This window comes from Colletotrichum lupini, chromosome 4 (assembly GCF_023278565.1).
Source record: "Colletotrichum lupini chromosome 4, complete sequence".
In the NCBI taxonomy this organism is placed as follows: Eukaryota; Fungi; Ascomycota; class Sordariomycetes; order Glomerellales; family Glomerellaceae; genus Colletotrichum; species Colletotrichum lupini.
The window spans coordinates 1,805,283-1,825,959 of NC_064677.1; the positions used below are offsets into that span (position 1 = coordinate 1,805,283).

Consider the following 20,677-nt stretch of genomic DNA (forward strand, 5'->3'; position numbering starts at 1 on the left):
CGAAGTGCGAGAAGGTCATCACAGTGTTAAGGAATGCGGAAGACTGTCCCTGAGAACTAGTCGGTGTCAGGGCTCCAAGTTGTCTTCAGCAGGATCCGCTTTTACCCCTGAGCGTTGATGTTGGTACCTCGCAACTTTCTCAGGGACGCTGCGGCTCAGCCAACCAGCCTCGAGAAGAACAACAGGGATCTGTCAAAGTCAAATCACTCTCATTGGACATTATGCTTGAAACTTGGCCGAATTCGGTCAGGCGAAAGATCGTCGATGGATTTCCTTGTCGGGTTAGAAAGAGAGCCACTACCGCAGCATCTCAAGGCTCAGGGCTTAAGACTCCCTCATGGAACCAGGGCAGAATCACCAGACATAGAGCCTGGAGGAAGAGAAAGGGAGGGGTGAGAGTCTGAGAGAGGACCTTCGTTGAGGTTCCCCCTGCCTTCCACGCCTCTCTGGCCCTCATTCTGCGGATACGTCGTGCCTTTTTCGTCTGATCTTTTCTCTTCCCGCTTCTGGCTCGTGTCTCCAGTCCTAGCCCCCGGTCCGCCTCCGGCCCCGTTCAACAACAACTGTCAGACAAGAGCCCTGTCGGAGCGCGGCCGTTGTGCAGCGTGCTTCCTCCGCGAAACGTCAACCAAGAACCCTGGGGGGGATATCTGTACGGAATACAGATAATTCGCATAAGGGAGAACGGAGCAGGAAGTCTAGCCGTGACCATTGACGACCGACCGTCGCATAGTTCCGTGCGTTGTTGGTGGGAGATCGTCGTTTTGGATGCCCACTCGCCGTTGGCCTCGGATTCAAACAATCTAAACACTTCTGTTACTGACTCAGCCACCGAAGCCGACGACGGTCGTCCGCAAGTACGGCGGGGCCAATTCTGACTGTGGAATTCATCCATCGCCCTCTTGAGTTGCCAGCCCGCCGCCGCATGTGTCCGGATTTCGCGGTCGCCGGTATGGGCTGTCCATTGCTTCAAAGAATCTGCCCGTCTGGGGTTCATCGCTGCTAGCATCACCGGACGCCGGACGGGGACCCCAATCTCACAGCCAGGCGAATTCGTTCCAGAAGAATCGTCGAACATTGCGAGCCCGAAATCCCTGGCCAACTCCCTTGGCTTTGCCCCTCCCCCTATCTCGAGCCCTGCAGAGTTAATCCTCGCTTGCCGGGAGCCCTTGAGAGACCGGCTCTTGCTGCTGGACCCTTTATGGATAATACGCAAGATTGCCGCAAGAGGTAGACAAGGCGAGGAATAGGCGAGATGTATCGCTGACATTTCCGCCGCAAAGTCGGTGGCACCAACCCACAGAATCAAACGGTGGCATGAAAATCGGCTACTGACAGCCAGGCAACACGAGAGCGTGTGACGCTTTACGGATACAGGGTCCATATATCAGATCTGCTGCTCCGGAAATCCCGTCAGCCGACCATCCGCGGCTACCGAAAAGGCTACAGTCTGTATCAAGCCCGTATTGTCGATAGTTGGCTAATTTTGCTTGGCTTGACAATGGCGTGCTTCAAAGTCTTTGTCGTTCCTTTGTTTCCACACCGCGAAACGCTCATGGCTGTCAAACTGTCAGTTGCCATCGATACCGTCCCAAAAGTCTGGTTCTGCTTCCGTAGCTACGTCCGAAGGCCCAGAGCCTTCGTGTCGCTTGCAACTGCATTCAGCTCCATGTCCACCCACCACTGACAGAGCATAATCACTCCGCGAAATTTGACCAATGGGCAGGTTGCCAAAGCTGGGGCTCCGCCGAGGCATGAATGATCATCGCGACGCTGCGACAACACATCGAGAAACGCGCCTTGACGCGTTGCCATTGCTTACTCCAATTGCAATGTTTTGAAGCCTCGTGTGCAAGATGGTGCATGTCCACTGCGCATTTTACGATTGTTTACTTCCCATTACATGAGAGATACTGTGCAACGATCCAGATAGACACTAGCGATTGTAAGGCAGAACTCGAGATCCCACAGCATCGCACCACTAAGCTCGGACGATTATTCATTCTCCTCAATCGACTTGGCTACAGCCTACCTGTACGAAATGCCCTCTATACTGGCATGCAATCGACTACAAGTTACCAACGATCACGAACACAGCGTCTAGCGAAGCCCCCAACAGCGCAGCAGGGTACCCAAAACTACCGTGATACCGGGCCAAGCATTCCCAATCGAGTTTGCTGAAACTTAGCAGGTTATCGCTTCCTCGACAAGCATTACAGGCATCGCTGAGAAATTTCCGATTGAGCCTAGCTTCCCCGCCGGCAGAGGAGGGAGGATTCGTGAAGGAAAGAAAAAAGACCACCAGTCATGCGACGCCAGTCTCCAGCACGCTCACGCTGCTCCGCCGCATTGTTTGGCGATGCGCGGCAGAACATTCTATTGCTACAAAGACCTGCGTGCTCGGGCCTCTAGAGGGGACAGGAGTGAGGAGGGGAACCACGTCGGCATGAACCAAAGTGTGGGCCATATGGAGAGGCTGTGCCGGACTTGTCCCTGCTCGTCGTCTGTCTGCGACGTCGACGTCGTGCATCTGTACGAGATCGCACAAGGGCTTGCAAGAGGATCGACGCTAGCGTTCGTCTGATGTTCTCCCCGGCCCTCACCGAGACGGGTCCCCTGGCCGGCATCCCGCTGACACCTGCTTGACCCCGAGACGGGACTTGACCGTCGCATTGTTCGGATCAATCTATTCTCCCGGGTTGATCCAGCTTCTCGGCGATTGACAAGACCTACCGAGGGCTTCTTTTTCATGACTCGGTATAGGTAAACTCAAGCGCGGAGCGTCCCCGAAGCATAACCCAAGTGACGAACGACCTTTGGCACTATGGACTGACTGGGTACACTAACTAGCCTTGCCGCATGATACTAATGGATTCCCTGCTTCGTTCGCCCGCCGTCCGAACTGCTCAATTCGAGTGGGTTCACTTTATATTTCCAAGCCGTCTAAAGCAAACCTATATGTCTGCTTAACCACGCCTTCGGTTTTCCCTGGCCCAAAACGGGTCAGCTTGCGCGATATTGAAATGGGACCGTTTTCGCACTAAGAAGCATCACTCTATGCATGCCACGCGGCGTGTCGAAGACTGGAAGGAATAGGAGAGGCCTGGTGATTCATGGAATATGCCAACTTGAGCATACACAGCCGGGGCAGCATTTTGCTAGAAAATCCCAGGATCTACGTCTTCTAGATAGCCTTCACTTTGTCTACTCACGGGAGATCGGCAGAAAGCCACGTTTCTAGAGACTTTACCCCTATGTGGTGCCCCTTTTGGATGTAATGGCTGACGTTCGTTGTTGCTCCGTAATGTTTTCAGCATGGTCACTTGCAACTTCACGGGCTACGGCTTAATATCACGACGAATGCCTCCAGACAGGCTCTTCGCTAGTTGGTTGAAGATGGACGTTGCAAGGCCCCACGACAGGGAGAAATTTGAGTGGATTTGGACAGTCGGGGAGTGCAGACGGAACATATCGTTGGCTGTATATCGATATATCGAGCCTCTCGGGTTGTGTAGAGCTGATGCCGTATTCATACATGGGCCGATTTGTGTCGCCCTATGGATCCATAAGCCTATCTGGGATTTAAGAAGATGGGAGGGACTACGATTGCCTTTGTGACATCTTCATACTGCGTTGTGAGTGGTCGACTCTGACGCCAATCGCTTTGCATGTCAGTACCTAGCCGAATGACCTCCTGCGTCTGCCACACTGCTTCAGCTATACTATTTGCTCAGTTGCATGGACCAAAGGATTATCATGACTGACTAAACATCGGAATCATCAGCGCATTATCTACAGGACCTTGAGGTAGGCAGTCTGGGTTATGAGAGGCTGGGCTTACGGCCTGTAGGTGGTGAGGCATCACTAGGGGAAAGGAGTCCTCCAAAGTCGAATACTCCTGCTTCATATGGAAGACGAGATCGATTTTTCTCGACCTTTTCCTTTTTTATTTCTCTGTGCTATTCAGACCTGACATGCCTGGGTATCTATGCCGTTACGCCACCTTTCCCACTCTCTCAAGTAATGGCGGGAGCAGATAGCTCTGGTTTGAAGGTTGGTACTGCTGCCTTTGACTTCCAATCCGAGGGTCTCTCTTCCTCTCTCTCTCTCGTCTGCATAGTACACAAGAACCGTGACCTTGGTTCCTAGACCACCCCAAGTGCAAACTTTCTGTCGACGAGATTTCTGGGAGACGGGACTCGGGGTGTCCAAAGTTCCAGCTAGTTCTTTTGTCTTCTTTTCCGTCACTGTTCCTGTTCAAGGGAAACAGACCGACAGACCATTGGTCCTCCAAACTGCTCGCGATAGGAAAAACTCTTCCCAGAGCGACCGATCAGCGAGCTATTTCCTCCCATCCCGCTTCCATCTCAGAGTTGCTTCCTTTTGTGTCTTCCTCCCAGTGACACATGCAGCCTGCGCAGCTGACATGATTACACGACTGACCAAACATCAACGGCCCAACCCCCGAAACCAGACCAGATCAGAGGAGCCAGAAGCGCATTCATCTACAGCCCCCCTTTCAAAGCTCCTTCATCACCTCCCCAACGGCCTTCTTCGCCATCCTCCGCCTCTGGTCCTCGGGCAGCCCCGCGCTGAGGTCCCGGACAGCCTGCAACTTGCGCATCATCTGCTCAATCTTTTCCACGTCCTCGGCGTCCAGGTCCTCTTTCTCTGCGTCCTCGGCCTTCTTCTCTTGCGTCGTCTTCGCCGAGTCCGGTTTCTCGGTGGTGGTAGCGCCTCCCGCGCTTCCACTCGCTGCTTTTGCCGTGTCCGCTGCTCCCCCTTCTACTACTTCATCCTCATCCTCCGGCTCCTGCTCGAGGTTCCAAATCGCCTTCTTCAGCCCTTCGAAATCCGCTCTGTCGAAGCCGAAATCCAGGTTCTCTGGGTCGTCGAGGTCGAAATCGTCGTTGTCGTCGCCGTCGTCGTCGTTGCTGGTGCCGCCTGCTAGAGGTCTGGGTTTCCTGGGTAAATCACCGGCGGCGGTGTCGAGGTCCGAATCGAGGTCTGATGGGCCGTCCATGTCGTCTGCGGCGTCCCAGTCGTTAGATTCGAGGGCTTCGAGGACTCTTGCTATACCCATTTTCTCTGGCAAAGGGATGTCAGCATGGACGGACCTTTTATGTTGTGCCGAATAGGGGTAGGTTCCGGGACAAAGGTGCTCTACTCTCCCATGTCCCCTTCTTCCCAAAACGGCCCTCAAGTGTTGAAGCACGGCTCAGGGGTATGAACCGCAGACGGAATGATCCGAAGCAAGAGAGAGAGCCAAGGGCAGAAACGGAAAAGAAGAGACAAGAAAGGGGATGTGACGAACCTCCAAACTCGTTCCGGCCGTCATCCTTCTTACCCCCACGAACCTGCACAAACTCGAGTCCCCACTCAGCGCAGAGATCCTCCCACTCGTCCGCCGTCCCATCCCCGACGCCGATGCCCAGCCCGACGCCGTCCCATCCCCACCCGCCGAGCCCTTCGCGAACGACCCTCCCGACCTCGGTGATGAGCGCGCGGGTGTCCTCTGGCGAGGGCTGGGGGGTCGTTGCCGGTGCTGTCACTGATGCTGGCGCAGGGGTGGTACCATCTGCCGGTGACGGGGCTGATGTCGAAGACGATGATGAAGGAGAAGAAGGCAGCGCAAAAACAACAGCCAGCCCGCCCAGCACGGTGAGGACCTCCTTGGCCTCGGGCGAGAGAAAGGAGGCGGACCACTCGGCCGGGGAGTCGACGAGGTCCAGCCAGATGGGCACGTCGGCGGTGTAGTAGCTCGTCTTGATGGGGAGGATGTGCGTTGTGCCCGCGAGGGTTGTGGATGCCGGTTCTGGGTGGGTGCCCGTGAGGTCTACCCTTCCCGCGTTAGTACGATACTTCCACAAAGTGTAGGCATCTAGTGAGAGTGCGCGGAAAGTTTGCAATGTGACGAGTTGCGGTGAGATCATGAGGATGCCGTTGCGTAGTTTCGCATGTGATGCGGGCTTCTTTCCTCTTTCATCTCATGAGCATGAGATACATGAGGTCAAGAGCTTCTGTTTGAGGATGCAATAGCCAGACGCCAAGGCTCATGTAAACAAACAGGGGAAAAATAGAAAGTGCCGTTTTCGCCAACCTTTGATGACTCTACTCAAATGCTGCGTCGAGTCCGCAAGCGAGACCGCCAACACCCGGCGCGGATTCTTGACTTCCATAACTCTGTCACCTTTCCTTCTTTTCTCGATGTTGTTGGTAGATCTTGATTTCTGCGTATTCAAGGCGTTCTTGTTGGTGAAGAGGATGGAACGTTGAACGACACGACGTTGGTAAACAAACTTGGCGAGCTCTGCGAGTGTTTGAGCTTTTGAACGTTCAGGCGCAATGAGATTGACGAGGTGAGGTGGGATGGCGGGGCACAACAAAACGGCGGGGTTCCGTCGGCGCAGGGTCCATATTACCTAACTCTGTGCGGACGGTCCGTACATACTCGTCCAATTGGTAGGTGACCTTTGCCCAAAAAAAACTACTCTCGGTCGCCCGTGCCTTCCGGACGGAGCTAGACCCTAACGATGCTCGAGCGTGCTTACACGAAGCGGAAGGGGTCCAGTCCGCTTGTGAGACATGGGACGGAAGCTTCGGGTGCAACATGATATTTCCCTCCTTCTCCTTCTCCTCCTCTTCCTTCTTACAAATGAACATTCTCTGCTTCTTTTTCTTCCCAACAGACGCAGCTTTGCACATCACTCAAAGCACAAATATTGGAAATCATATCTGTTGGCAATTCATCTTGATTGGGTAGTACGTATGAATATATATATCATGCTGTGCTTTTCGTAAGTACTCTGAACCCTCGCTACCCACGCCAAAACAGTGGTATTCCCGAACCAAAAGGGCAAAGAAAGTATCATGATGCGTCACAGTCTGGGAATCATTACGAGGCAATGCAGGAAAAAAAAAAACAAGAAAGCAAAACACCCGCACGTCCAGCCTTGAGCAAATGGAAAACGACAGGAAAACGAGCAAAGTAACCCAGCCGAGGGAACGAAACCAGAAGTCGATGAACAAAACAGCCAATGAACGAGGAAATGAAAAAGCATGCTGTGCTCGAGCGAGACCAAAGATCAACGATCCTCTCCCCATCCAAAGTGCCGATTGACAACATTCATAGCACTAACACCAGCCCTCACGAGCCCTCTCGTCGTCTCCTGATCGATCCCCGCGAGGACGTCTTCGAAGCTCGTGTCCTGTCTCCCCTCGGCATCTCGCAGGTCGCGCTGGTCCAGCTCGCCCTGCCTCCTCTCCAGCACGGCCTTGGAGATGGCCCGCGCCCACATGTTGTACAGGTCCACCTCGGACAGGCTGACGTACTCCCTTCCGCGCGCCGCACCCGTGTGGGGATCTCTGCGGCGTCTGGAAAACGCCCACTCGGCCTCGACTACCTCGAAGCGCTTGGTGCGGAAGAAGAGGTAGGGCCACGCAAAGATCCAGAGGAAGGTCAGGTAAAACAGCCAGCGGATCCAGGTGGTCTGGCGCCAGCGGTTCACGCGGCACGTGTTGTAGATCTCGACCGTGCTGTCGTGGACGGGGAAGGAGACGTCGATGCGGCCGCGGTAGTTTGTGGCGCGAACGAGGTCCTCGAGACGGGCCTTGAGGCGCTCGTCGTCGTCGAACCCCGGCACGGTGCGCAGGAGTGAAAAGGTCTTGAGGCCCGCGTGCGAGGCGCAGTAGCGGTGGCACCACTCCCGCAGCGTGGGCGGCTCCTTGCTCACCTCCTCGCCGGCGGCGCCGCCTCGAGCACCCGAAGACCTGCCGCCGAAGCCTGGGGCACGTGTGGGGAAGACGGTACCGCGGCGGACCTTTGAAAAGTTGTCTGCGGTGCAAAGCTCACGCCAGGAGCGGCGGGTGGCGATGTCGCGGTAGAGGTAGGGGGTGAGCTCGACGCGGACGTCAAAGTCGACGACGGTCTTGCTCTCCGTCTTGTCGTCGCGCTTGCGGATGCTCTCGGTGTGGGTGCCGCGGACGCGCAGGTAGGGTCTCGGTGGCGACTGGGCGAGAGATGTGATGTGGGACTCGAGAAAGGCCGGGTCGGTGTCGAGGCGGCGTGAGCAGTGGATTTCGGCACCGGTTATGGGGTCCCTGCGGAAGAGAAGCGGGGAGTGGCCGGACTCGTCTGCCAGGAGCGGGGTCACGGTGGTAGTTATGTTGTGTTTGGGGTCGAGCGACGAGGGCTCGTCAGTGTAGGACGGAGGCAGGTCGCCGGCGTTGGAAGACGAGGCTGTGGCGATGTCGTCGTAGTAGGGATCGTTTGTGTGGAGGGAGAAGGCGTCGGAGGGTTGGTTTAGACGGAGAGGTGGCGGGTTGGCGGCGGCGGCGGCAGAGGAAACATTGTCCTTCTTGGAGTCTGGTTCGTAGGGTGACAGATCGGGAGAGAAGGCGCCTGGCATCGACATGTTGAGGGAATGGTGCTGTGGTGTTGTCGTGGGGAAGAAGAGGTAGGTCGGTGGTTTTCGATATGAGATGGCTGGTGAATGGTCTCGATGGTAGGATTGATGCGGGCGGCCAAGGCGTAGACAAATGCTCCAACAGCAGCAAAGACGAAAACAACAACAGCCAGCCAGGTAACAAGAAAAAAACGAGAGTCGTGAGGGGATGGGAAAAGACAGAAAGGAATGGTGGTGTGTTGGCGACGGCCGTATGCGTTCCTGGGCACCTGGGTAGGCAGGCAGACGCACCAGGGATAAATTGCCCTTGGGTGGTGGTGGTGGTGGTGGTGGTTATTTTGGCTTTCCGGTGGACAAGCGTGACAGGCACGACAAGGTTCCAGGCCCCGAATTCTGCATCCCAAAGTCTTGGCCCCCTTTGGCCACCCAAGGGACCCCTCAGTCTACGGCTGGACTGGACTCTCAGCTCAAGTCGCCCGTCTTCTTTCCCCAGGGGAGGGGAGGGGCCACTAAGCTGCGGCAAGACTGTCATTGGGTGGGAAATTCGCTTTCGACGCCCCAAAACTTCACAAAGTGTCTTCCCTCTCCACTTCCCATTAGTTACCTACGTAGTACGTACCTATGCCCGGGGACGCCCACGCCGCCCTTTCGTGCCGGTGCCGCTGTGCCACACAGCCCACCAGACCAGACCAGACCAGACTTTCCCATTCAGGGCGGGGATTGACCCGAACGGTGTCGAGACAAATCGTCCCACTCCTCCCGACTGGTGATGAGTCGTGACTGCCAGTGAGGCCAGTGAGACGTCGCCCGTGCCACGCGGTTCAATGCGATGAACCTGGCAAACTGGCGACTCATTCAGCTCAAAGAAAAAGTGTCAGCTGCACGTCGCGTCTTTTTTGATTGTTTTTGTGGTCGCATGTTTTCAGTTCGGATAGACCCTTTTTTTTTTTTCAATTCCCAATCACTTGGTAGACTTGCCGTGGATGTGCCGATAAATTGACTCAAATGCTACAGGCTTCATTTGCCACACCTAGCAATCTCTCTACATTGCAAAACATCGCCATCCACCGCCCAAGGTATAGCCATGCATGGCCACAACATTGAACTTGGGCTCGTGACACTGGATCTCGTCTACACAGCAGTCGTTCGAATCTGAATCTCAGCCGGGACCAGTGTTACGTTGAACGCAGTGTCCTGATACCGATGCTACCTGGCCAACTTTCTTCCGACGACCACTGTTGGTGTTCCAGCCTGCCCAGAAAAATACCCGAAACTACAATCCTAGTCCGGCAGCACATGATAGCCTGAGAGGTGCAGAAGTTAGTCGCAGCGTCAAAAGCCGAGGATTCGGATTGTGACTTGATTCTGAATTTTGCCTTCTCTCAAAACATCTCCCTTGACCTACCGATAGCGAGCAGGCCAATCAAAGTCGGCCAGTCCAAGGTATCCGTAGATCGACTATAAAATGCACCCCTTCGTGTTCGATTGCAACACCTCGTCCGCACTCTCGACTCTCTGATCGAATAGGCGGCAGGGTCTCTCGTCAACGGCCAAAATCATCTCCAAGCAATCGTAACGATCTCCGTCATGGCTTCCAACTCAACGTGACGTGTACGGAATGCAAGATGGAGTACTAAATGGTAACACGCAAGCGACCGTTCAGTCATCTCTTTTCTTCGGGGTCGCGGGGGAGAGAAAAGGAAGAAAGAAACGTTATTCTTGTAACTCGAAATGTGGCGTTCTTACTTGGCTGCGATTGGCCCTTTCGCTAGGAGTGTATAATGTGGCAGGATCGCCCTCGTCAGACCGTTATGTTTAACCGTTAGGCAGCGCCGACTTCCGCCGATTCTGACGACAACTCTTGACCAAGTGCAGTTATGGCATTCGTATAAGAACTCATTGGAATTAGACAAGGGAGATTCGGAAAATGTGTGATATTTATAAACCAAACATCACTTTCTCTGAGTCCTTTGCTCTACACACATTATCTCTAGACTCCTGACGAGACCAAATACCACCAAAATCTCTACTCACCGAGCTCTCGTCCACCCGAACAAGAATTCAGTCTCAGCTACCTAGATCAAAAGAAACATGGCCTCATCACGCGCCTGGACATTCACCAACCGCGGCACCCCCCGCTCCGTCCTCTCCCTCATCTCCAGACCAACCCCAACCCTCCCACCAACAACCCAACTCCTCGCAAAAGCCAAACCCGTCCCCGGCGCCGCCGACGGCAACCAATGGCTCCTCGTAAAAGTCGCACACGCGGCCCTGAACCCGGGCGGACACCTCTACATCACCAAGCTACCCGGCGCCGTGCGCGCCAAGACGGCGGTGCCGGATTGGGACTTGAGCGGGACCGTAACGGATGTGTGGGGCCCCGGATCCGTTCCCGGGTCCGGTACCGGGTCCGATTCCAATGTGGGTACGTCGTCGGCTCTCAACGCCGAACCAAGCACAACCGCAGCAGTCGAGAGCAGCACCTCCCGCTCCTTCTCACAGGGCGACCGCGTCGCGGCCTTCCTCCCCATATCCTACGCCTGGCCAACCGGCACCGGCGCCCTGGCAGAACACGTCCTCCTGCCCGCACGCTACGCCGTCCCCGTCCCCTCCCACGTCTCCCTCCGCGACGCGAGCTGCGTCATGACGGCAGGCTGCACCGCCGCCGTGACCGTCCGCGCGACGAGCCTCAAGCGAGGCGATAGGATCCTCGTCAACGGCGCCAGCGGCGGCATCGGGTCTCTGGCCGTGCAGATGGCGCGCGGCATCGTCGGGCGGGAGGGCCACGTCGTCGGCGTCTGTTCGGGGCGGAACGCGGAGACGGTGTTGGGGCTCGGCGCTGACGAGGTCGTGGATTATACTGCGAGTCTTCCGGTGCCCGTCTCAAAAGTGTTGGGGGAGAAGTTTGGGGCTGAGGGGACGAGGTTTGATGCTGTTGTTGATTGTGTTGGTGTGCAGGATGTTTATGTGCACTGCGCGGAGTACCTGAAGCCCGATGGCGTGTACTCTGCTGTGGGGATCAAGCCGGCTGACCAGTCCGTCGGGGCTCTCGTCAAGGCGGGCTGGCAGATGCAGATGAATGCGCTGTGGCCCCGTTCGACTTGGTTGGGCGGTACGGGGAGGCGGTGGGCTGCGACGGCCATGATGGATCCTGGGAAGGCCTTGATGGAGGAGGTTGTTGCTATGCTGGCGGATGGGAGGATCAAGGCCGTCGTGGAGAGAGAGGTTGGATTTGAGGAGGCTGTGGACGGGTATGACATTGTTGGTAGTGGGAGGGCACGCGGGAAGGTTGTTGTCAATGTCGGTGGACAGTAATTCAGCTCGTGGAGAATCGGTGTTGTTTTAGAGGTACCACTGGATGTAAAATCTTTGGAAGCATTATTTCTATTGGATACATAGATTCCTAATTAGACTTCGTCTTATTCTGAGCTCTTCTATAGATCGATCTGACCGTCAAAGTATGATGCCAGTCTACAGTATGGTATATATGGTATATATCTTTGACTCTTCCTCTTCGATGAGCACAGCGCCCTTCGATGACAGCTCGCCCTCTCGTATGTCTCTCCAAGCCGTCAAGCATGTCTGTATGCCCGAAACTCAACCTTCAGCACACGAGCTCCTGCGCATGTCTATAGTCGAAAGCCACCACAACGGCCTTTGCATACGAAAGAGCAGCAGCCAAAACCTAAGAATATCAGTACGTCTCTCGAGCGTTATTATACCTGAGCAACTTCAAAGGTGAAGATCTCAACCTACGAAGATATGCATCAACTGATGACTGGCCCCAAGTAAGTCAAACGTCCTCGGGAACCATATCTCCGGAAACTGACCCAAGAACAATTAGCAAAGTCTCCCGTAGCCCACGCATCAAGTTCAACGACCACACTCCCCGCAAGAAACACGAGGTCAGAGGTCACGTAAACACAAGAGCAATGACAACTCACCTTGGCCCAATACACCAAAACAGCAACACAATTCCACCCCGCCGTCCCCAAAACCCACCACCCGCCAACCTTGTACCACACCTCTCGTCCACCATCCGCAGCCAGCACCACCCCATGCCCGATGGGCGCCACAAACGCCGCGAGCCCAAACGCAGCAAACAGCGCGGCGCGGTGGTGTCCCAAGTCCACGGCGCCCAGGTCCGGCCTCGCCGTCGCCGCGGCGCAGAGGGCGGCCAGCAGGCCCGTCAGACCGACGTAGGCGTCCCGCGCGGCCGGAGAGCAGGGGAACACGTTGTGCGCCAGGGGGAAGACGGAGGACCACATTAGGGCGAGGACGCCGTGGAAGTCGGCTTTGATGCCCGAGAGGTACATGGATTCGCTGTGGGACATGAGGGTGTGGAAGCTTGAGGGGGCGGTCAGCTTTGTACCTCTCTGAACATGTCGGGAGACACAGGACGAAACTAGGAAAAGGTGATAACGAAAGTGAACTTACGCCGTGGAAAGGACGAAACATGTTGTCACCCCGACAGCGTAGGCTGTACACACGACTACGTCTGCGGTTGAGGCGATGCTCCACCTGGCTGGTATTCCATCGCTGAAGACGTAGAATGGCAGCAGAACGAAGACTATGGCTCCTATCACGTGAGAGTAGATGTTGACTGTTCTCGCTATCAGATTGTAATATTTTACCAGCCTGATGCTGTACTTTCAACTCACCCGACTCATTATGCGCATAGGTCCAACTGGCGAAACAGCCTGCCACGGAGCCACAAGCTGGTCTATCTCATCCAACATTAGAACAATTCATCAAGGAAACATCACCCTTATTCAGACATACTCACCGATATCCGGTCTTGATATGATCGCTCCCACATCTTGACTCAATCAGCTGCTTGGTCCAGTATACCACGAGGAAACAAACTCACTGTTGCCACTCAGCTACACACCTGAGCGTTAACTCTTCAACTCAAAGCAAGAAACCTTTCACAAGGTAGCCTAGTTGACTCACGTAACTCCTCCCACGAGAGCAGCGAAGCCGCCGGCCTGGCAACCTTTTCTTCCGCCTCCCGACTCGGCCCGCTCCAACTCCACAGCCGCCTCCCGGGCGAGTCGTTGTCGATGGCCGTCCTCAGCCTGCGTCTCAACGCCGATGTTGATAGGAGTGCTGCCATTGCGAAGCGCGGCTATCACACCTCTCTCCTTTTTTTTTTCGCGAGCGGGCGGGCGTTCTTCGGGGCGCGGCCTCGGTTGCCGGATGGAAAGTACGATGCGTGTACTCGCGAGTAAAAAAAAGTCTCGCCCAACCTTTCCAACGCTGTTATAGAACAATCGAATATAGGCTGAGTAAGTGCGACGACCAAACTTTCCAATCAAGGAGGTTTCGAAAAGGCTATAATGCAACCTGAAAGCCGCGAGTGGGATACCGCAATACCCAACCTATACTCACGTGAAGCATCAACGCATCAAACAAATAGAAGGAAAAATTCCATCAACCTTCGACATCGACAGAGACTCCCATCGTAAATTCCCTTCAATGCCCATGAATCTGCCCTATTCGCTTCCTTTACTGCCGCCATACCCGCCAAACAGGTGTACCAAAACAAGAAAGCCCACCGACTCGAAACCGCGCCCCGGAAGCGCGCCGATCCGGTGCGTCCCGTGCATCGGACCACCGCTAATCGCGACGACGCTGATGCATGCCCATGAATAATGGCAACTGGCATCCCGTAAACCCATCCAATTGAGAGAAGCCTTAACAAGAAAATCCGCTAGGAGAAAAAGGTGAGCATAGTGCAGAAACGGAATCGTGCTGGAACTCTGATAGGGGGAAAACGTGCGCTTGATGCAAGGTTGGACCCTGAATCGAGGCAAACGTTGTGGTTCGTTGCCGCTCACTAGGTACAGCTCACTAAGGGTAAGTAGGAGATACTCTTGCATTTGAATCTGGAGTCGAAATGAACACACGTTAGCCAGCAGAAACTACGTGGACGTTTTGACGTTCTGACACAGAGACTTCCCTGAACTAGCAGACTGAACGAGACCAATGCTAGCCGGTTGACGGAGTATGTTTGAGAGGTCTGACCACGAATTAAGCATCTAAACGTAATTCATTTATAGACAACGTTGGGCACGTAGAGTAGATGCTAGGTTGTTTCCACGAGCGGGACTCGATGGATTACGAGACCTGATGTCGATGGAAACACCGAGGCCGAGGACAATTCGAAAATGGGGTGGAATCACAACCCGATGCTCCTTTATATCCGAGTGATGGCATCTCAACCTAGAATACACCATAGGAACAGAAACGGCGGCCCGATCCAGGTCGATCAGATTGATTCGAGTCGGTCGTGCTCTCTTACAAGTGGAACGAATCGATAATGGCGTTGTCAGTGACTTTGAGTCGTCGATTTTGTCTTCACAGTTCCTGGACACGACTGGGCAAAGTATATCTCTCTGGCCAGAAAAGTCAAAACATGAATTCATGTTCCGAAAAGTCAATTACCAAACCAGAAGACGCAGGGGCTAATTGGTTAACATCACCTCTATCCGCCTCGTCGGCAGAACAGCCGTTCGGGATCGTAAAGCCAACATCATATCACTTTCTCATCATAGTCCTGCACTTTCTGCAAAATCAACACGTCATGTTCGAAGCAAACTATCCAGATACAAAACCAAATGGCAGAAGCCCTACCTGAACCCCATGAGATCTAAATGACGCCCACGACAAAGCTCGTGATCCCTTCGGATTCTACTCCGCTCTCCATCATCATAGTACTACAGGAGCTGGCTGCCTCTGCCCACTGGTATCAATATGAGAGTTAGTATAAAAGGGCAAAGTAGTCCTCGGTATGTCCCGCCTTCAACTTAGGAGGGATTTTGAGCCTGGATCATTCCTTTCGCTATTGTCTTCTTCATAGAGGTGACGCATCAAGTGTCAACTGTTCGAGCTATTAAAGTCGTAAGACCCAAGAGGAACTTCGCAGGCTTCATCCTAAAGCGAAACTCTCTCAGCCGCCTCTCGTGTTTGCCCGCCACTTCCAACATCCAAGTATTCCATCAAGTATGATCACCTGGACAGGACGGAATACTGAGAAGAAGTCACTTAGCCCGATATAAGCCACATCCACCAAAGAGAAATGCCTGGCGCTGGACTAAGACTGCAACTACAACAGCGGTGCATAAGGCCCGAGAGAACGTACACGTTCAATCCTGCGGTCTCTTACCGAAGCTGTAAACCGCCTTTAGTAGGGGTCTATTTATATGGCAGACCAGGAGCATGTAACCTTTCGCTGAGCATTAGTTCACATTGCTAGAGACTTCTCAATGACAGGACCGTATGCCTGCCTCTGATGAATAGTCCATATCGGTGTAAGACAGAAATGTCGTCTGTTCCCTCTGCTACGTCACCAGGACATCAAAAGCGACGCATATCATATGACAATCATGATCGCCTACGGTTTGCCTTCTCCCTAAATCACGTTTATGAATTCAAGGACGGCTTCTGGGCGAGCGCAGTCTCTGAGAGGATAGTCTTCACCTTGAGTACGTCCAGTCCTTTCCACAGCTGCAAAGGCTCCATCGGATGGTAGCACCAGAATCGAAGGAAATGGGCCATCTTCGTGAGCACGTTGCCAGAACCGTTGGACTGCAAACAGGAAGCCTTGCCTTGGCCCCGAAAGACCGATTTGAAAGCGTCGGCTCCTTTGCGTACAAAGGGCGCTAGTATCAGCTCTGTATCCTCGCGCCTGGCAATCAATGTGCCCGTCCTCATAGCGAGACTGGTACCAGGATAGAGCTCAGGCACCGTCGTGGATGAAGGCAGCCATATGCGCCGGATCGAGAACCACTTACATGAGACAAATGTCACTGGCCGTTCTGCAGCACGCTTGCGCGTCTTCTTACCTGTTGCTCCCTTTCAGCCATTGGCACCGAAAGGCTTCACATGTTTCTGGAAGCCTTCGTTCTCCTGATCAACTCCTCGAAAACGTTGACGTGGGCTGTCAGCCACCACGCGAAAAAAGGAGCAATGTCCGAACCCAGCCCATCTTGTCGTTGTCGGCATCCGGCACTCTGGGAGCCGCCGCCTCGCAAAGATGCTATCGGTCGGGCCAAGCCTCGTGCAACGTCGAATCCTCCAAATTTCAAAAGGGCGTCACCTCATGCTCCGTAACCGTAAAGCCTTTTTTCTCGATCTTGGTACGGGTCGGCCGACTCCCAGCGCCAGCACTTGAGCGAGACATTCCGCGTGCAACGTTTCCCGAAATCGCACTCCATCCTGACTCGCCATCGGGCCGGTGTTGCATGGCGCTCATTTACACTGCGACTTAGGCAGCAGGTTTTTGCCAACCCCCCCAACAGTGTGCCAACTCCGGGTTTCTGGGTTCTGAGTAGTGACGAGAGTAAGCTTACGTGCAGGGTGCGCCTGAAGCTCAGTGGTCGCCGTGGTCTGTGGAGAGGGTGCGTAATTAACTTGTCGGAGGAGACTGCAACCTCGAGACCTCGCGATCGTCCTCGCTTCGAGGTGGATATAGCTTGTTGACCCGCTACACCACGTTGCCGCTCCGCACGAGGATCATCAATTAGCACGTCGGAACGAGGGACGGGCTTTTTGAGACGCTACCCTGTCGATCCCAGTTCTCGCCATGGCCTACGGACTGATGCATTCTCCAGACAGAACTTTGGTCAACGACTCGTTTCCTGTTTCCTTGGAGGGATACAAACCAAATGGCTGGGATAGCTTCTCATCACCGCTTGATGAGGTGTAACGACCCTAGCTCATGTCTCAGACATGTCATCTAGTGCGACCAGCTGCTGTGGGATCACCCAGGGCAAGAATCCCATGATGGGAGTTTCCGTGATCTGGAATCCAGTCGACCTGCCTCGGAGGGCGTCGTGGGCGTGCACACAGGAACGGACCGCTCAAATAATGAGCAATAGGCGAAAGTCCCCCCCAGTTCTTCATGATCCTCAGCGCAAGGTACGAGTCAATATCCCCGTCTCTCCACGATTCGAAAGAATACGATGCCCCCAATACTACTTCAAAGTGGCTAGTGCTGAGGCGGCTTGTGCTCATTGGCAAGGGTGCGGTCCGCAGCGTCAGAGTGTATTACAGATCGCTTTCGTAGGGTTTGTGAGACACTGTGGACGTAGGACAGTACTCAGCGATCCCGTCTACGGTCTGACGGGTGCTGTATCCGGAATATGAAGACGAATTCATCTCTCTGATGCAAGACACTGTTTGTATCTGCCGCCGAGGAGAGAGAGAGAGAGAGAGAGAGAGAGTAAAAGTGTGTCAGCACTGGCTCGTTATTGGCACATCTCACTGCGCACCTATGCTATGAAGGCAGCTGTAAAATATGCCTGCTGAACTGGGAGTCCGAGGCACTCAAGTCCCTAACTGACCGAAGCTATTGGCGCATATCGCAAGCCACACGAGAATCTCAATGTTGATCTGGACCTTGGCGGGGTATGAGTGGATATGTCGGGGACCTTCTAGTAGACAGTAAGACTGACTGTCATGTCCAAGATGGCATTTCTGGCGTTAAACCCGCATCAGTGCCACGCGATTGACAACTGGCCAAGATGATCGAGTCTTGCTTAGGTCTAAGAGGAAAAAGCAAGCGAAGAGGGTTAAAGTATGTGGAGAGGCTCCTCAGAGGTGGATCAGGGGCATCGTCTTTGCACTGCACCAACCGCCTTTCAAACGCAAGCCACCTGCGTGCTGCCAACCAACTAGGCTGTTTCGGGGCGCCCATCAAGCTAGAGCCTCGGTACTCGCATGAGGTCCAGGTCAAGTCGGTCGACGAATGGTCTGACAGCCTGGCAAAACAAGGTATGAGTGCTGAATCCGTACGGATGTCTGTATCCCTACAGAGTATCCGTGCAGAGTGTGAGAAATGATGATTTTGTACCACTCGGAGCGGACTAAGGCCTACGGCGATATCGCCGGGGTTCGGCGGCGGACGTTATCCCGGGCCGGCCGTACTTGGTAAGCTGAACAAGCTGTGCAAAGACCCCACCCGAGACATAAAGCGGTTGGCTTGATCGGCCGGACGGAAACACAGTGGCGAGCGCAGAGCTCGGGCGAGTAGTTCAATCTGGGTTTAGGAGCTGATAGCAGCGCTTGCGGCGTAAGGGGACGATGGCTGATGACGATGCAGTCTCTGATGGGGGCTGAACTGAATGCTCCAATGCTCCAGCGTCAGCGAGATGAGAGATGAGAGGCTGTCGATAACAGACCCATTGTTCGGCCCCGGATTGGGGTGCTTTGTCCGCTCCTTGAATCCGTCTTCTGTGTGGTCAACCCTGATCCTGGCCGCTTCCGCTCCTGAGTGCCCTGCAAGATTGGCGACGTTGAGCCAGGGGCGCATACGTTAGGTGGTTCAGAGATATTGCGTGCGTTTGATCTGTCATAAGCGTTACGTCTTCAAGCGGCACGCTGGCACTGCCTTCGTTTTCTTTTCGAACGCGGGGGATGCATATCCGTAGGGAACGAGACGTGTCGGTACAAACTTGGATGTCGTTGGGTGCGGCGGCAGGCAAAATCTTCTCTAGCACAGATGTAAGCCGAGAAACCCAAGCAGGACACTGACCAGATGGTCGGTGCAATCCATACGTCCAAGGTGCCGGGCTTGCACGGAGACACCTTAATCGAAATCGGTTCGACTGCCGACGGCCAGGGGCATTGTAAAAGTGGGAGAGGGCAGCGGCGCGCTGATGCTCAAAATGGTAGATAGGACTGCGTTATTCGGGAGCAACGAGCTGAAGCGGGATGTCGGCTGCACTGGCCTGTCCAAAGTAGGACATCGCCCGTAGCTGATTGCCGGAACTTCTGCAGCAAAGCAAGCAAGTCGACACCATCTTGGACGGCTGAGTGTCAAGAGCCCTGGCCCAATTCCCGCACATGACCAGCTAGTATTTGCCCGACAGGCCAGTTTTTACTAGGGACGAGCGGCGCAGGCCGGTCTACTGTGTAGACTAGACCGTCTAGTCCAGGAGGCGCGCATGGAAAGACAAGGCACAGTAGATAGGTTGATGGATCCCTCGGAGGCCATGGTGTGCTGCATGCATTGAGATCTCCGCAACGGTGCAGCATCATGGCGGAGAGGTTGGCGAGTTGGCGGAGACAGGAGGGCTTGGAGGGCTTGGAGGGCTTCGAGTGGCCATGATGGAATTCCAACTAGAGCTGTCTAGGTACCTGTGGGAGCCTGTAATTCAGGACTAATCTATGACGGCGACTAGCCAGTCGGGCGTGCGATGCGAGATGAGTGCGGCCTCACTGGCTTCATGTTGGAGAGGCCACATGGGCATTGGCTTGGGTCCCTTTATTAGCGTTGATGGTTGATGCGATGCAACGCGATGCCATGCCATGCGAGGCCTGCATGTGCTGCATATTTGAGTGCGCCCGCCAGCCCGCCCAACTGCAGGTTCAAGACAATTAGATCTGATATGTCGCTGGACTAATTAGACCAGACCAGACTTGGATGCTGCATACTGCGTACACTGAGGCGGCGATAAAAAAGCTTGGACACCTGTGCGGATGAGAACGAGTGGGGAGCAAGGTCGAAGGTTCGGTCCCTGAGATCCGCTCCGCGGCGTCGTAGGAGACAAAGTGCGCGGCGTACCAGTATGCTCCACGGATGCTGCGGCGGTCAAAAAAGAGACGAGAGAGGGGACAGTTCTTGGTTTACAAGATATGGTCTGATGCTGATGTCTCTTAAAGTAGCGGTGGGGGAAGAGGTATGGAGATTCTCATCGACCGACGCGTTCGAGATCCGTCTCTCTGACAACGACTTCAAGCTGGAGACTGGAATTACAGGTATCCGTATCCGTACGTCTGCGTCAAGTGACGAAAAGTCTCCGGCGGCCATTTTTGTTCGCCTCTCTTGTCTCCCCTGTCGTTGTCGGCAGGAGCAGCCGCAGAGCAAGGCCAGCAAGCGGTGTTGTGTCGCATTAAAGGCTCGGAACGGCACATGAGCAGGACTAGTGCAGAGTCGCAAGAGTCAGGAACGACGGTGGCTGTTTTCTAGCTGATGTGATGCGATTTGCGAACCAACATAGGACGTTGTATGGAAATGGCACGCATGACGCATATGAAGGGTATAATAGTGGCTGGCGTGTCGTTGAGAAGAAAACCAGCCCGTGGCACCGTGTATGGAGTACGAAGTGTTTCCGAAGTGGTGCAGGAATGCGCTCGGTACCAGAGCAGCGGCGATTGATGAGCTCCCCTCCGGGTTAGGCGTCCAAGATGGAGGTGGGTAATGTGAAGTTGCAATGACATGCCACACACAGCCATGTATGACACAGGCTACGATCCGGCTCCCGAGA

General features: G+C 54.5%; 7 protein-coding genes across 7 annotated transcripts; 2 read left to right on the forward strand and 5 right to left on the reverse strand.

The window, feature by feature from the left end:
* Positions 1–553: 553 nt before the first annotated feature.
* On the reverse strand, positions 554–1,384 carry CLUP02_07668 (uncharacterized protein; the record flags this gene model as incomplete). The annotated part of the gene is made up of 1 exon (XM_049286662.1): positions 554–1,384. One exon carries the CDS (start codon positions 1,382–1,384, stop codon positions 554–556), a length of 831 nt encoding a protein of 276 aa, XP_049143805.1.
* A 3,135-nt stretch (positions 1,385–4,519) lies between these two features.
* Positions 4,520–6,179, reverse strand: CLUP02_07669 (alpha and gamma adaptin binding protein p34; the record flags this gene model as incomplete). Its single annotated transcript, XM_049286663.1, has 3 exons — positions 4,520–5,088; positions 5,315–5,986; positions 6,068–6,179. The coding sequence occupies 3 exons, from the start codon at positions 6,177–6,179 to the stop codon at positions 4,520–4,522; spliced, it is 1,353 nt and encodes a 450-aa protein (XP_049143806.1).
* Positions 6,180–7,085: 906 nt separating this feature from the next.
* Positions 7,086–8,414, reverse strand: CLUP02_07670 (uncharacterized protein; the record flags this gene model as incomplete). The annotated part of the gene is made up of 1 exon (XM_049286664.1): positions 7,086–8,414. The coding sequence occupies one exon, from the start codon at positions 8,412–8,414 to the stop codon at positions 7,086–7,088; it is 1,329 nt and encodes a 442-aa protein (XP_049143807.1).
* Positions 8,415–10,496: 2,082 nt separating this feature from the next.
* Positions 10,497–11,720, forward strand: CLUP02_07671 (uncharacterized protein; the record flags this gene model as incomplete). Its single annotated transcript, XM_049286665.1, has 1 exon — positions 10,497–11,720. The coding sequence occupies one exon, from the start codon at positions 10,497–10,499 to the stop codon at positions 11,718–11,720; it is 1,224 nt and encodes a 407-aa protein (XP_049143808.1).
* A 289-nt stretch (positions 11,721–12,009) lies between these two features.
* Positions 12,010–13,521, reverse strand: CLUP02_07672 (uncharacterized protein; the record flags this gene model as incomplete). The annotated part of the gene is made up of 4 exons (XM_049286666.1): positions 12,010–12,090; positions 12,350–12,752; positions 12,843–12,984; positions 13,359–13,521. 4 exons carry the CDS (start codon positions 13,519–13,521, stop codon positions 12,010–12,012), a joined length of 789 nt encoding a protein of 262 aa, XP_049143809.1.
* Positions 13,522–15,061: 1,540 nt separating this feature from the next.
* On the forward strand, positions 15,062–17,575 carry CLUP02_07673 (uncharacterized protein; the record flags this gene model as incomplete). The annotated part of the gene is made up of 11 exons (XM_049286667.1): positions 15,062–15,167; positions 15,232–15,410; positions 15,483–15,580; positions 15,708–15,892; positions 15,946–16,043; positions 16,124–16,516; positions 16,575–16,794; positions 16,985–17,111; positions 17,150–17,248; positions 17,322–17,445; positions 17,501–17,575. The coding sequence occupies 11 exons, from the start codon at positions 15,062–15,064 to the stop codon at positions 17,573–17,575; spliced, it is 1,704 nt and encodes a 567-aa protein (XP_049143810.1).
* Positions 17,576–17,680: 105 nt separating this feature from the next.
* Positions 17,681–20,435, reverse strand: CLUP02_07675 (uncharacterized protein; the record flags this gene model as incomplete). Its single annotated transcript, XM_049286668.1, has 13 exons — positions 17,681–17,718; positions 17,753–17,842; positions 17,913–18,217; positions 18,286–18,528; positions 18,590–18,661; positions 18,723–19,088; positions 19,135–19,219; positions 19,292–19,529; positions 19,589–19,628; positions 19,706–19,809; positions 19,845–19,992; positions 20,027–20,332; positions 20,407–20,435. The coding sequence occupies 13 exons, from the start codon at positions 20,433–20,435 to the stop codon at positions 17,681–17,683; spliced, it is 2,064 nt and encodes a 687-aa protein (XP_049143811.1).
* Between the last annotated feature and the right edge of the window lie 242 nt (positions 20,436–20,677).